We start from the raw sequence: 15,270 nt of genomic DNA, 5'->3' as shown, positions 1-15,270 counted from the left end.
CTGTTCTTTGACTCCTTTTTGGTTGTTCTAAGGTGCTCTTACGGGGCCTAGGGCGCCATAGTTACAGCGCTAATGGAGGCGGAAACAGCGTATTAGAGACGGCTGAAACACGGGTGGCCAGATAAGCTATGCACACAGATGAATTTACAGGAGGTTGAGGGGCTGTAGCGGTATAGATAGCTGGCACAATAGCTATAGGGGCTCTGCCTAGCGGTGGCCTAGAGTTCTAGGGCCCCCCATGTTCACTGAAATGGGCCAAGAAGCCGTGAGGTGAGGCGTGGCACAGACAAGAGCAACTCAAGAAAGGGAATTATCAAGGCAATTCTTTTTTTTCTCTTCATGGCGATATGGCCTATTTTTTTCTCCTTGTTCTGCTTTCTTCTTTCTTTTCTTGAATGTGTAGATCTTTGATGAATACGATCTTTGACTACAACGCATTTTTGTGTATTTTCTTGCCTCATCTCCTGGGGTTTTATTTGCGATCATATCATGTCTTGATTTTTTTCTGTGTGCATTATCGTCACTACTAAATTGTATTTTTCTTTTCTTGTTTTATCCTCTTCATCCTGTATTTCTGGTTCCTTTATTTTCTTCTGTCTCACTATCGCGACCTTCAACGATCTTGAACGGCCTTTCTTCTTTGTTTTTAATCGAGCGTGCGCTTCAATTTCTACCTGCCGCTTCCCACAGCCCAGTTTCTGTTTGTCTTTCGTTGTTTCCATTCGATTCCCATCACTAGCCAAGCCAGGGCGTGTCATCTTCTCTTTGGTCTAGAGCTGGCCGTAGCCTTGTCTCCTTGTCGATCCAATCCTATAATCACTGACTAAAGCCTGCAAAAGAACACCAACAACGCAGCCACAGCCGCCCACTGGCCCCTCTTTCAACGTCAGCGACACCACTATCGTCATCCCCCGTTTTCACCGCGGCCTCCCACCCTCTTCTAATATCCACGCTGCGAGGTATTCTTTGGCTCAATGGATCGTCCCTCGGGACACCTCGGGGCTACCACCCAGCTCCGGGGCCTCCCCGAGAATCCGGTCCATGCTCTTCGTCGACTCCCCCCTCCGACCATTCCGCAAGTGCCACCGATCCCAGCCAATCTACGCTCAACTGTGCCCTCGTTATCTGGGTTTCCGCAGCCAAGAGCTGCTCAGCCAGCCCCATCACACGACCAAGTACTACAACTAGCCCGTACTGCTCTTGAAAATGCGCTGCGCGATAATAATGCCACTGCTGGGGCGAGTGGTATGGGCTCTGAGATCAAGCCAGGAGTGACTATTGATCTAAGCCGGAATAATATACGCGAGTTGCCTGAAGAGGTTGTCGATATCATCAATCATGAACTGGAACGGTGAGTAGCCCCCTTCTTGGGATAATACGCACACGCTAACTGGGCTACTGCTTCTTCAATTATTGTCCCTAGACTGGCTCTCTCTCACAACTTTCTCACAACATTCCCGGCGCGCTTTGTTGAGTGCTCATCTCTACGGTACCTTAATATCCGCAACAACCAAATCAAGGATTTTCCTCTAACGGTGTGTCTCTCCCCGTTATCCCTTTTAGCCAGCTTCCTCTCGACACCCATTCTAACACATACTCTATGTACTTCTAGATATGTGACATCAAGTCTCTTGAGATCCTCGATCTTGGCCGTAACAAACTACGGGCTCTTCCCCAAGAAATCGTCAAGCTCTCCTCCTTAAAGGTCCTAGCTGTTCAAAAGAACCGTATCCAAGAACTCCCACTTTGTTTAGCCGACATGGCTTCGCTGCAGGTGCTCAAGCTGGAAGGCAACGATCTTACCTTCCCAGCCCCAGACGTAATGCAGCAGCTTCTAGCACCCAGTCCCCCCAGTGAGGGAATGCGCGAAAGCGACCATGAAGTTGCACTGACCACACACATTAAAAAGTATTTGCGTCAACGCGCCCTTAGTGGTCGCTTAGAGATCGAACTTACAGGCGACGAGTCTAGCGAAGGCACTGAAACCCCTCGTAACCACCACATTCGGCGAGCTGCTAGTGGCCGCTTTCCAATAAAGGTTCACGGGAGCGACGTGCCCGATATACGCTCACCCAATGGTCGCCAACCTACCCCCATGTCGTCGCGATCTCATTCCCACTACCGAGGCCTCTCGCAACAAAGCACCGCAATGAGAAAGCCGGGAATTATGCCACTCACCATCGGCAACCCGAGCGAACGCTTGCGCAGCAATTCTGAGATTACTCAGCGTGCCATTCATGACCGTCCGGAAAGCAGAAATCGCCGCATGGGTATTGTCACTAAGAAGCCCGAATTAACTACTCTTGACGAAGTCCAAGCCAATGCCAACAACCGGTTTAGTCATTACCGCGGCCTTAGTCATGGGTCAGCTATGCAGCAAGGGAACGCTGCTGGAAAAAAGAGTCCCAGCCCGTTGAGTCCTGGAGATGCCCATATGCAACGCCCCATTTACGTCCGGAGGCTTTCAATTCTCCCTGAGCGACGTCGCGAGTCGAAATATTTTGACCCTGTCATTGAGGCAGCTAAAGGCATTCTTTACTCTGTCTTTCAGGTACACCCTACAATCCAGATGCTGATGAGCCTTACGGGCGATGGCACCGCCAAGCGTTCAAGCCTAGAAATAGTCTTTTACAACACCAATTCCCACGTTGAAGAGTTGGAGCAGGAAATTCAGAAGCATGATCCGGCCAACTACGACGAAAACTATTCATCTGGCGAAAATGAAAACGTCTACCGTGCATGCCAGGCCCTTATTGGTGCCTACATCCACGTTTGCGCGCTCCTAATGGAAAACGTAGACAGCTTTGTCGACCATGGTGATCCGAGATATATCCGCACTCTCTTTGTCTTACTTTACAACAGCATTATGGAACTGCGGGTGACACTTAGCTCTATTGCACCGCATGCGGTAGGCTACTCCTCAAATACTGGTACAAGGTCTGCTTCTACCACACGAGCTGTTAATGCTTCTGGTCCTGCTGGCACATCTACCATATCCCCCATCCCTTCTCTTCGCCCATCAATTGACGAGACCATACGGCCGATGTTGCTTGGATCGAGGACATCCTCTCGCGACGCTGCCATGACTCCTACTGCTGACAGACCTGGCGGATGGCAGGGCAAAAGACCAGCCGGTCCTCTCCAGAACCCCTCAGCACTTCGCGTTACCACTGATATGCCCTATGGCCAGGGGCCCTTTAGTAGCGGTAGAAAGGGCTCAATGCAGCTGTCCTCTGCCACGCCACGGTCAGGTGAATCGTTTGCCTCTAGCACAACCTCCGCAAACAAAACAGCAGTAGACTACACCGAGGAGGACAAGCAATTCGAAGCCATCTTTTCCAGCCTGGTAAACTCAACAAATTTGATGCTGAGCATTTTACCCGGCCTCAACACACAGCTTGGGCTCGGCTTACGTAGTTCGACTAGTCAGCGCGCACGCGAGGACGTGATTCGTGCATGGAAGACGCTCATGGATAAAACAGGATCCGTGATTCGCCAGACTGAGCTACTAAAGTCCCGCATGTCCATGGTTAAACTCAAAGACCCTGCCATTCGAACCCATACAGCCTTTTGGAGTCTATGTAACAACTTCTTTGAAGCCTGGAGTGATTTTGGGGCACACCTTAAGTCAGATGGCTCCAAGTTGCCGTTACTCACTGAGCACCTTCTCCGTCTGCGGCCCATTCACCGCAGTGTAAAGGATTCTGTGGATAAGATGCAGCGCTCGCCGTGGGGCTACTTTTTGCGGCCCATGCCCGCTGTAGCAGGCGGTGGTGGCGGTATCCTCAGCCCTATTGCATCGACACACCGCCACAACCCGAGCAACAGTAGCGGTGGTACCAGCGTGCCCCCACACATGATTGGAGTTCCTGCCACGCCACAGAGCGCATCCTTCTCTGGCGCCTTTAACGGCGGCGTGTTCGAGCGTGCCGACGCCCTGCTTCAACAGTATGGGAATGGCAGCGGGGGGAATAATGTCGGCGTATCCGGCGGCAGTACTGCCAGTTCAGTGAATGGCACAGGCTTAGGAATGCTCCCTCGCCAAGGCTCATTATCACGATCACACCATCCACAGTCATCGACAGGGTCGATGAGTGAAATGGGCAGTCTCAACGGCATGATAGACGCAGTTGCATCCGATTCGGTAGGCATGAATGGTAGCGGGATGGGCTCAATGAATATGAGCATGAACAATATGTCGCTAAACGGGATCTTGAGCCCGTCTGGCCATGGGCGATTAAACGGGACAAAGGTGCCATTCTAGATGAAGCAAGGAGTGTGTGGGTAAGTTTGATGGTAATGCATTGGACTCGTTTTGGTTGCTTTATGTGTAGCACATGCAGAGCATGTCTCGTTTTGGGCATTTTTCTCTTCGCTTTTTTGCTTTCGCCTATTTGCTTCTGTTATTTGTTGTTATTTATATCGTCATGTGGATCTAGACAAAGCTGTACTTTATTCGAAGCGTTTCTTATTTTTCTTCTCATCATACCTCTACCCTGCTTGTTATCGCGTGCCCTGTCTCTGCAACCTTGTCATGCTAGTAACCGGTGTGACTTTAGATTTCCATTGCCATCGCCGGAATAGTTGAAAAATAAGCGTAGGCGTAAACATTACCCCCATTACCTCTAAATTCTGGCTTTCTTGGTTGCCTTTGCCATAGTGCAATGGCGCCTCCCGAGGCCTATGCACCTGACCCCGTTTTCATGAGGCTTGCTACAGCGTGCCCAGACAAATGCTGCGTCCTCTCTGTCCACTGTTTTCTTATGGACTTGCGTTCAAACCCTAGGGCATAGCCCATCGTCGTTTGTCCTGCACAATCGCATGTGAGTGATGCATGGTGCCGTTCCTTTTTTCCTGACTGCAGGTTTTTTTTCGTTTTTTTTCGGCTAGGTCGCTGCCTCCTAGGCTTGCTTGAGAGGTTCTAACAATGTTATTTTGTGGGCTTACCTCATACCCTGTGTAACGTGACGACTTGTGATTAGAAAAATATATTGTGGCAAGACCAAGATGCGGATAAGAAAAGATGAAGCAGTTGCATTGCTTATGGCTCTTGTAACGCCCACGCTCTCCCACTTGAAAAAAGGAAAGAAAAGAACAAAAATCATTACTTATATTTGGTCAATACCTGGAATTTCAGGCTAATAAATGCTTAGTACCTGTGTAACTAGTATCTCCAATAAAAAGTCATTTTATCGTGATAGCGTGATGGATCATTGCAAAGCTGCGTGTAGCCGGGAACTTCAGCTTTCTAATTTGCTACCTGTGCTGCTTCCAAATCATTCAAGCCCCAGCTGCTAATTTCCCTAGTTGTCGCTATTTCTCAGCCTGAAAACAGATAAAAGAAACAATAAACGAACAACAAGGAACGGGTAACAGGGAAAGACGGCGAACCAATACCAGTCAGTGGTGGCTCATCTAGTCATCTCGTCTGACTATCTCCTGTTATGTCTCGCAGTGGCTTGGTGTATGGTCAGCTTGACTTTAGTTTGGATCATCGCTTTCGCTCGTGCAGTATGTGCCACTTTACATTACCGGTTCCTCTAGCCTTCCTGATAGACCGGGGGCACATGGCCTACCTGCTGCCGAGAGGCGGAAGGGCTACACAGATTTGAAAAGACCATATACAAACAGCACAAACTCAGGTATGAGTCCCCCATTCTATTTTTCCAAGTTTTCTTTTTTGCCCTCTCCAATTCCCGGCTCAAAGTCCATCACTCAGCCTAGACTGCTTTATCCGTTCGTCTCGTTTACAATAGGCCAACTTTCAAACTCATCAACACATCCGGCGTCTTCTCCGCCAATGCCACTTTCTGTTACTGCTCCGACAATGACCACTATCGACTCTAAATCTCGCTATAGACTGCGGCGAGCTCTTGCTCCATCTGCCGCGTCCTTTGCCACCCCTACTACTTCTACAATTGTCGTGACCACAGGTTCGTCCAACAACTGTAAAACCTCGCAATCTCTATCATCTCTCAGTACCATCGCTTCAGATACATCTGCCACCAGTATACCTTTCACTACTACCAATTCCACTTTAGCGAAATCAAACAGCGCCAGTTCTCCTACCACACTTTTACCTCTGCGAGCTTGTTCCCCCGGGCCCCAGCTTCACCTTCAATCATATCTACAAGCACACCGCCAGCTACGGCCTAGCACGCCCAAAGCATCCGCGCAACACATTGCCGCAGCCAGAGCTGCCGTGATCGCCAATATCAGCAATGTGATAGACCCAAAACTACAAGACTATGCGTATCGATTGCACTCTGGGCAGGCTGCTATTGCTGGTCAGCAGAAAAAAGTGCAGCGTGCAACAGCAGCACTTAGTCGCGAGAACGATGCCGTCAGTCGACTAGTCAGCGAGGCGGAGCTCAAGGTCAAAGAATTAGGCAGTCTGCGGAATTGGGCTGAGGTATTGGAGCAAGAGATGATGGTGTTGGAATGTACAGTCAGGATTGTGAGGGGAGAAGTGGAAGGATGGAGGAATATGGAATCAGGAGATGGTAGAAGCGATTATGAGAATGAGGACAACACCGATGAAGAGAGCGTAGTGCCAGAAATGGATTTGCCATTAGCTACGAAAGGCCTCTCCAAATCTTTCCAAAGTTCCCAATATGCGGCCCCTTCTACACCCACAACCAACCCTACAACAAGGCAATATGCAAGCGCCTTGATTCCTTTATACAAAGGATTTAGTGTTGCTTCTTTGGCCCCAGCAAATCCAGCGCCTGGGGTGACACCCATGAGATCGTGGTGCGGGACTCTCTTAAAGTCTTGAACAATACATTTGAGCCACGAGCTGTTCTAGATACATTAGTGTTAATTCATGTTCAAACAACAATAGCAATACACTCTCTTCGTCAAGGTCTGGTCTATATGAACCCTTTAAGCCCGTTTCTCATACTCCAACCCAACATCCACATCCAAATTAAAAGACTACAAGCCCTTAAATAAGACCGGGAAGCATGGCAAAGCGCTTCTTCTTGTACTTATCGCCAAACTCCTTGCGATATGCCCGCTCTTTGCCCTTAGCCCAGGTCGACATCTGCGCCACGCCAATGGCAATAAAAAGCGTCACGGCCCAGTTGCGGCTGACAATAATCACACCCAACCACGAAATAGTCTCGAACAAGTAGTTGGGGCACGTAACTAGGCTAAAGCCATAGCCATTAGGGATCTTGCGCTCCGTACCGCCAGGAGACCTCAGCGACGACAAGTGCAGGTGTACAAGGCCATTAGAAAGCTCGCCAAACACGTACACGGCAAGCCCAGCGTAGTTGATTAGTGGCTGGTCTGCAGTTGCTGCAAGCGAAGTAGGCGAGTAGATGGCCCAGGCAGAGAGCAACCCGGAAAAAACCCAGTAAAAGAAGGAGTTCTTGAAGATGTTGAATGCAGGCATAGTGCTGGCAGAAAACTTGTGGACAAAGAGCGTCTCAAGCTCCCGCTTCACAAAGTGTAGCACGATCATCCAGAACACGAGCAATTGCGTGCTTGAAAGCGGCGTAGTAGCAGCGCCAGCATATATGTACGGGCGCAAAGCGACGATAGCGACGTGGAATAGGATAGGGCCAAAGTATTCAACTAGGAAGACCGTCTTCCAAGCAATTTGGGGGCCTATATTACAGAGAGAACATTAGTCCAGCTACTCATTGCTACATATGTTTCATGATTAAAGCTAGACTTACCAAGATCCTTGACCATCATCTCGCCAGTCGTCATGATCTCAGCTTCATTGGAAATCAAGGCCTTGCGATCCTTAACAGTTTTCTTAGAAGTGGGATAGTAAAGTCCAATGCGGTTCCGATCATGGATGCCACACTGTTTAGAGACAAGAGCCTTGACATCTTCAACGGTTGCAGTGGAGGGGATTGTTATCTCTGAAGGAAGCTTCTTCAAAGGCTTGGCTATAGAATAGTGTTGACATGTTAGAAAAGCAACAGATAATAACCATAACCCTAAGAGAAATAAGTAGAATAAGTTTGTTGTCTAGTGGTAACCTTACCTCTGTTCGTGAGCTTCAGAGTAATTGTAGAAGCCATTTTGAACCTTGGAGGAAACAATTGTGTTGTTTTCTTGCTAGATGAGCTTTCACAGGAGGCTAAGAAATTATCATGAAGCTTTACATTGTCTTTCTTTTCTTTCAACCAAGGGTTTGTTGTTGGATCCTACGAACTTGTTGAGATAGATTAGTCATCTACTACAGCAAGACACTCGGGGTTCAAGATGACAGAAGCTGTGGCTCTACAACATAGTAAAAGCAATAAACCTGAGCGCTCAAATTTACCAAGGACGGTGTTGCAACCCATTCTAATGAGGGAATATCGTATAGAAGTAGAATTATGAAATTTAATTATCACAAAGCAAGCCAGTAAGATCCCTTCTAAACTTCTATCAAGGAACATACTCATGAAAATTGTTGGGAGCGTATTATGATAAGATAAGATCTTCCATGTAATATGGCTTGGATGTGGCGGTGTGGCGGCTTAGTGTGGCGCCAACACACAAATCGAAGCCCTACTTGTAAATAAAGTGGACCCATTAGCCCTCACAAGAATGGGCAAGGAAAAAATATGTCTCCCAAAACTAAAATTTACAGCTTCTGATTAGCTATTCTGCTCTGACTATCATCCAATTCGACAACTGGTTGACCAGCTTATTCGTCAGGTCAGTACAATACCATACCTGCCCTTTCAACAATGCGTCTATCGAGGAACAGCCAAGTGTTGCAATAATTCGGTATTGAATCCTGAAATTCGACAACACAACGCCTCACTCGATATGCCGCCGCCGGACCCTTGTTCGACGCCCCGTGAAACTCGACCAACTATAGCAGGTTGACGATAAAACTGACTATTCTCTCACCTTCACAGAATCAGACAAAATGGGTATCTCCAGAGACTCTCGCCACAAGCGCGCCGCCACCGGTGCCAAGCGCGCCTACTACCGTACGTGATATAATAACCATTCGAAGCCCGTATGCGGACTCAATACACTAGTTTGAGAACCATGCGTTCTGACCTTTTCGATAGGGAAGAAGAGAGCTTTCGAGGCTGGCCGCCAGGGTGCCAACACCCGTATCGGCCCGAAGCGCGTCCACGTTGTCCGCACCCGCGGTGGCAACCACAAGTACCGTGCCCTGCGTCTGGACACCGGTAACTTCGCCTGGGGTTCCGAGGGCTGCACTCGCAAGACCCGTATCGTCGGTGTCGTCTACCACCCCTCCAACAACGAGCTGGTCCGCACCAACACCCTGACCAAGTCCGCCGTCGTCCAGATCGACTCCGCTCCCTTCCGTCAGTGGTACGAGGCCCACTACGGCCAGTCCCTTGGCCGTAGACGCCAGCGTCTTCAGTCCGGCAAGGAGGAGGTTCAGCCCAAGTCCAAGTCGGTCGAGAAGAAGCAGGCCGCTCGCTACGCCGCCTCCGGTAAGGTCGACAACGTCCTCGAGAAGCAGTTCGAGGCCGGTCGTCTGTTCGCCGTCATTGCCTCGCGCCCCGGCCAGTCTGGTCGCTGCGACGGCTACATCCTCGAGGGTGAGGAGCTGGCCTTCTACCAGCGCAAGCTGCACAAATAAGCGGTTTCGCCTCAATAAAAAAAAGCGTGTATTTTCTTGTCACGACGAATCTCTTAAATCTTTTCTCCGTTTCTCCGTCTTTGCTCACTCCCAAGATACCGTATCTGCCGTATTCTTTTTGTCTTGTTTTCAACCAGGTGACTCGTAATGAGAATCAGTATCAATTTATAGACGATCACCAAAAACGAGTTTTACTTTGCCTCTTCTCTACTCTGGGATCCATCGCTTGTCATCTTTGTTTCCCCGTAAATGTAATGGCTGTATGTGTGGGGGCTGATTCAAACTCTTTTGCTACCATTGGATTGGCTAGGACGTTTTGAGAAGTTGGTTGGGGCGGTATAGTGATGGCGGCAAAAGACAGTTAGTTGAGATGGAAGGGAGAGGGAGGGGGGCTTCACCGCCTAGCAAACTTGCAATGAATAAACAAGTGACGAAATTCTACAATGCTACACACTCTGCTAAATTAGGGTTAGGACAACCTCCGTAGATAGTACCTTATTGTTTACAATTGTCATCATCTACACATACAATTCTACAGCGCAAGCGATTAATGCGGAAACAAATAAACGAGGCTCTAGAACAATACTTAGGATAAAACATAAAAAAGGAACAACCTCGTCAACATAATTACCTCCCCCCAAAAAGAAAAGCGCACGACCTTCATTCGACAACAACGAAAAGCATACATGAGCGTTGAACAGGGGAGGGGGGAGGAATGGAGGACAAACAGAGAGTGCTAAAAGCATCTGAGATGAAGATTCCACCCATAACAGAACAGGAATAAAATGGAAATCAAAGAAGCAGAACAAGGGAATATCAGGAGCACGCCATGGGTTTGTTTCAATGCCGGTGTGGATAGAATCTTAGAAAGGGGAAGGGAGTGGTGCAAGTCGTCGTTCGTGTCAAATGATTAGGGGTATAGCAAGGCAGAGCGTTGAAGTAGGACGAGGATAAGAAGAATAAAGAAAAAAGAGGGGAAAAAAAGGACGTTGGGACGCAAAGAAACGAAATAAATAGGAACAAGAAAGAGGACCAAAGAAGGCCTTATGCGAACTGGCGCTTGAGGTCTGTCCATTTACGATTCAGCGTCTCATGCTGGGAGTTAATCTCTGCATACTTCAGCTTCGTCTGGACTAGCTCCTCTTCGAGTGTGGCTAGCTCGGCCTCGAGCTTCTGGTTTTCCTCATGCACCTTGAGGTTGCGTTTCATCAGATCGTCACGCTCAAGTGTCCACGTCTTTTCTATCTCCTCGGGCTGGTGCTCGATGACGATCCGCAACTCACGCACCTGTCCGCGCAGGCCCTCGTTTTCATCACGCAGCTCCTCGTTTTCCACTTTGGTGTGTACGAGCTCGTTGGCCATGGCCGTCTGTTCGCCGTCACATGCCTCAAGCCGTTCCTCCATTTTGCGCAGGCGAATAGTCAAGCTGGCGTTAGATGTGCGCAGGTTTTCAAGCTCATTCTCACGCTCCTTCTTGGCCTTGGTCTGCTCCTCCCATTCAGTCGTGTATGTCTTGAGCAGTTCCGGGGTCATCTTGATGTCACAGGCATCACGTACTAGCTGGTCAGCACGGTAAACCTCCTTATCCTGACTAGAACTAGATGACCCAAAGAACCCATTCTCGAGAATGCCACCAGCACTAGGGTCTTTATCAATGTAAACATCGAACAGCTTGTCTCGCAAGAAGGTGGTCAGCTGCTGCATGTCATTCATGGCCAGTAAGGCAGGTGTATTTTTCTGCATCAGAACCAGACCAAATCGTAGAATGGCTGACAGGCCTTCCGACAGAATGAGGTCGTAAATTCTCAAGACAAGCTGCAAGGGGAAGCGGTAAGCAAAGAGCGTCAGGAACCACTGCGTAGCATACAAATGGGGCGAAATTCCCCGGCGGTGCAAATGGCAGTAAAGGGCCGGTTCGAAGTCCTCAAGCAGACGTTCAAACTGGTATAGCCGCATGTGGAGACCGGGCATATCTTGAATAAACAGATCGCGTAGCTGGTAGTGGTTCATCAGACGCACAAGCAAGCAAAAAGCCTCATCTTCGGGCATCTAAAGGTCGGTGTTAGAAATACTGAGCCAATGGAAAACAGCGGCAAATCAGACAGCACTTACATTGAACAAAAGCGGCATAATTATAAAGTTCATACCCTGGGCGTAGCTCACAGCTTCGTCGAAGAGAGCATACGCCTTGCACACGCCAAACAAGCCTTCCTGTAGACCCTGAGCAGCAGCATATTTGGAGTAACTTGTCCGAGCACCCATATCACGACGGATAACCTTCTCCAGTTTCTGCAGCGTGACTGCGTCTTCTTTTTGCTTGCGAGTCTTTTCGGCTGCGGCAGCAGCAAGAGCCTTGACAGAAAGCTCCTCATTCTTTTCAGTGGCAGCAGTCGATGGCGTAGCGACATCCTTAGTAGTGGAAGAGCTAGAGCGCACTGATGATGCCGAGGAGTCAGTCTTTTCAGCAACCATGGGCAAACTGCTACTTGCCGAACTCAGAGCCGTGCCACTGCTAGACCGGTCCTTGTTCTCTTTTTCAGTGCCGCGATTAACAAGCTCGCGGTACTTAAGCTCGAGGTCTTCGTTTTTGCTCTGGGCTAGAACTTGCCATATAACTCCACGAATTGCATGGGGGATACCCTTAGCAATGGCAACGTTGAGCTCCTCGGCGCTAGAGCGGGCAACTGCAGCAGGGCCCTCATAAACAACATTTTGCCATAGGTCCCAGTCAACCTCGGAGGACGACATGTCAGACGGGCCAGCCGAGATGCCCGATACAGTGCCTGGAGCCAGGCTGGGGTTCGGGTTAGAGACCAGTGGCGTGTGGATACTACGGTCAACAGGAGTCTCAGGGTCGTCGGCGGCCGTGGTAGCAGAAATAGGGGATAGAGTGCCCTGGCCACTAGGGTCTTCGCCATCAAGAGCTCCAGACTCCTCCTTGAGACGGAGAGCCTTAAAGCGGTCCTTCAGACTAGCACGGTGAGGGTTGCGGACTTCATCATCACTATCGTTTTCCTCATCCAGGCGGTCAAGCATCGTGTCATTATTGCTGTTTAGGGTAGCAACAGAGCCGCCGGTATTGCGGCGGCCACGAGTGTCTTTGGCCGATGACATTGGGGGAGCAGAGTCACGTTCACGAGAGCTGCTTCTAGAAAGCCAAGAGAACGGACTGGTGAGTCTTCGGGCAGGCGGCGTAGGAGTAATGGTTGTGCTAGAGCTTGTGGTGTTGGTAGTAGAGGTGGTTTTGGTGGTTTTGGGGCTTGCGTTCGGGGATGGGTTCGAATTCTGGTTCAGGCTCTTTCCGGAATTATCAGATGCCGCCGGTGACCATGGCAAAGACGGAAAGGCCGAAGTCAAGGTGCTGAGAGACAGTGACTTGCTACCATGTGATTTAGAGGCTGTAGATGAATCTGCACGAGGACGCAGGCCGAAGCGAGGTCAGTCAATGGGTCTCAGTGATGTGATCCAGTTAATCTGGCTTTCTGTGTTTGGTGGAAGGGAGAGGTTGAAGGAGGGGAGAGAAAGAGGCCAGTGCAATAGCTTGCTTGAAAGAAGGGAACAAGGAACAAGCATCAATCAATGGTGCTTTTTTGGGATTTAGGTGCATCCAATAAATGGATTAGTGCCCCGTGGCTCATGCATTACAGAGGGGAGCCACTGGGCTGCCCACAGCAACGGTACCAACATGTACCAGCATGTACAGCACAGAGCCTTCAGGCCAATACAGCCCATAGAAAGTCTACACCGCACTTGCGAGCTGAAGGAAAGGGAGAGTTGAACAGTGATTGACAGATAACGGATGGCAAAAAAACACACGCACACACAGAAACTCACACTGCATAAAGATGGAGCTTTGTGCATGTGGCTAGAGCAAAGAACAGCATCATTCGGAAGGGAGAGAATGCAGAGGGAGACCATTATGGCGAAAGCGAGGTGGAGAGAAAAGAAGGTGCTATTGTTTTGGAGGGTTCTTTGGTCGGGACCAGGGTTAGGCAAGGGAGTGGGTGTATGCTAAGGGTTTGTAGAGGGCACTACAAGCCGTAAGCGAAAGGGATAAAGCCCCCCCCCCCCCAAAAAAAAATAAGGGCAGGCAGCTGAACAAAAAGCCGAAAGAAAATGCAGAGAAACATGGAGACATGAGACATGATAAGACTTACCCTTAGGCGGTGGCTGCGGTACTGCTGCAGCTTCCTTTGATCCCGCCGTCGCGTTGGCGCCGTGTGCGTCTTTGGCGGGAACTGTCGGGCCAGCATCGTCATCGAGACTAACATTGTCGAGATTTGCTCCGTTGTTTAAACTGTGGTCAAATATAGGCACCATGGGCGTTGTTGGGCGGTTGCCAACGGGTGAGGTCACGTTTACAACAGCGGTGGGTACGGGCATGGGAATAGCCAGGGCTAAGTCGGGCTGGCCCATGGCAAACTGGAGTTTATCCTTGCTGTCGATGCTGCTTGCAGTGCTTGACCGCTTGCTTGTTCCCGGGCTGCTTATGGGCGAGGTGTGGGCCGATGTCAAGGTTCCTTTGTCAGTCTTTTCTTCCTCTTCATCGTCATCCTCGTCATCTCCAGCCTCGTTGTCATGCCCGGCATTGTCCTCCAGGCCTCCGCTGGTGCTAGAGTCTTCGTCTTCCTCTTCTGTCTTAGAAAGGGTCTGGGTGGTGCGCATATTAGAAGTCGAGGGGTTTTTATGTGTAAGAGAGCGGACCGAGAGAGCATCCTCAAAGTTGTCCTATAAGCATGTGAATAGGCCATTGTTAGTCTTGCCCAAGAGCATGGGACATTGAACGGACGGCAACCAAGCTGAGCAAAAGTGCAAGGTGCATTGAAAGTAAGGGCCATAGCGTACCGTCTCTGAGTCCATATCGGACGGGGCGTAGATGGAGCGCGCTTCCAAGGCCTTGGCCATCTTGGCTACCTCTGTCATTGCTTCAAAGGGGGGGGAAGAGGGTTGAGGGCGAGAATTTGGGGAGAGAGGGGGACAGAGAGGTAAATTTATTTGTTCTAGATCTGATTTTGATGGGCGATATTTGGGCTGTGGCACCAGTGCTGTCGTAATCGTTGGTCTCGTGAATAAAGGTTTAGTTTGCTGCAGTTGAATCGCGTCGCTGATATTTACATGCAGTATTTTTTTTGGAGGGGCGTTGGTTAAAAAAAAAGCTGAAGATATCAAGCAAAAAGGGGATCAAAAATAGAAAGAAAAAAAAAGAGAGAAAATAGGACAGCCTCAAGTAACCAGCCGAAGAGAGCAGTATAAAGGAGAGAGAAAAAAAAAAGCAGTGATGTTAGATGTAAGGCCAGATAAAGGAGGCCAAAAGATAAACAGGAAAAGAGAAAGACACGACGATACAAGGCGAAAAAACATACGAAGTCTATGGTTGTCGATATAAAAGGGTCCAAGGGGGAAGAGGAGGCAAAGAGAAGAGAACGAGCCAAAATAAGGGAGGAAGGCCGGGAGCTTAGGAAGGGGGGTAAACCCTTGTTCAGTGCACAGCGGGTACATTAAGGCAGCGGTAACACTGGCAAAAAAAGCCTATCAGAAGAATAAAAGAAGTAGCAGGAGTAGCAGGAGTAACAGTAGTAACATAGTGGACATTACAGCGGCATATTCCCCCAACTATGCAGTTAATGCTTGGGCGGAGTCAGCTTTAGCTCTATTATTGGGTTGACAGGACGTCGCACTAACAGAGCTGGGCTGTG

At 49.4% G+C, this 15,270-nt stretch overlaps 5 protein-coding genes across 5 annotated transcripts; 3 read left to right on the top strand and 2 right to left on the bottom strand.

Annotated features, from left to right (window-relative positions):
• Window positions 1-974: 974 nt before the first annotated feature.
• Window positions 975-4,264, top strand: HOO65_050119 (Leucine-rich repeat-containing protein sog2; the record flags this gene model as incomplete). The annotated part of the gene is made up of 3 exons (XM_071003149.1): window positions 975-1,351; window positions 1,424-1,535; window positions 1,613-4,264. The coding sequence occupies 3 exons, from the start codon at window positions 975-977 to the stop codon at window positions 4,262-4,264; spliced, it is 3,141 nt and encodes a 1,046-aa protein (XP_070858178.1).
• A 1,563-nt stretch (window positions 4,265-5,827) lies between these two features.
• On the top strand, window positions 5,828-6,778 carry HOO65_050118 (uncharacterized protein; the record flags this gene model as incomplete). Its single annotated transcript, XM_071000784.1, has 1 exon — window positions 5,828-6,778. One exon carries the CDS (start codon window positions 5,828-5,830, stop codon window positions 6,776-6,778), a length of 951 nt encoding a protein of 316 aa, XP_070858177.1.
• Window positions 6,779-6,946: 168 nt separating this feature from the next.
• On the bottom strand, window positions 6,947-8,039 carry HOO65_050117 (steroid alpha reductase family protein; the record flags this gene model as incomplete). The annotated part of the gene is made up of 3 exons (XM_071003462.1): window positions 6,947-7,614; window positions 7,686-7,904; window positions 8,003-8,039. 3 exons carry the CDS (start codon window positions 8,037-8,039, stop codon window positions 6,947-6,949), a joined length of 924 nt encoding a protein of 307 aa, XP_070858176.1.
• Window positions 8,040-8,881: 842 nt separating this feature from the next.
• HOO65_050116 (40S ribosomal protein eS8) lies at window positions 8,882-9,574 on the top strand (the record flags this gene model as incomplete). Its single annotated transcript, XM_071003520.1, has 2 exons — window positions 8,882-8,945; window positions 9,030-9,574. 2 exons carry the CDS (start codon window positions 8,882-8,884, stop codon window positions 9,572-9,574), a joined length of 609 nt encoding a protein of 202 aa, XP_070858175.1.
• A 1,044-nt stretch (window positions 9,575-10,618) lies between these two features.
• Window positions 10,619-14,479, bottom strand: HOO65_050115 (GTPase-activating protein GYP5; the record flags this gene model as incomplete). The annotated part of the gene is made up of 4 exons (XM_071003109.1): window positions 10,619-11,623; window positions 11,687-12,984; window positions 13,732-14,302; window positions 14,420-14,479. 4 exons carry the CDS (start codon window positions 14,477-14,479, stop codon window positions 10,619-10,621), a joined length of 2,934 nt encoding a protein of 977 aa, XP_070858174.1.
• Window positions 14,480-15,270: the final 791 nt, after the last annotated feature.

Source organism: Ceratocystis lukuohia (assembly GCF_044167205.1).
Source record: "Ceratocystis lukuohia strain C4212 chromosome Unknown Supercontig5_pilon, whole genome shotgun sequence".
Classification (NCBI taxonomy): domain Eukaryota; kingdom Fungi; phylum Ascomycota; class Sordariomycetes; order Microascales; family Ceratocystidaceae; genus Ceratocystis; species Ceratocystis lukuohia.
Note: the sequence above shows the minus strand (reverse complement) of the source record. Positions and strands in the feature narration are given on the sequence as shown.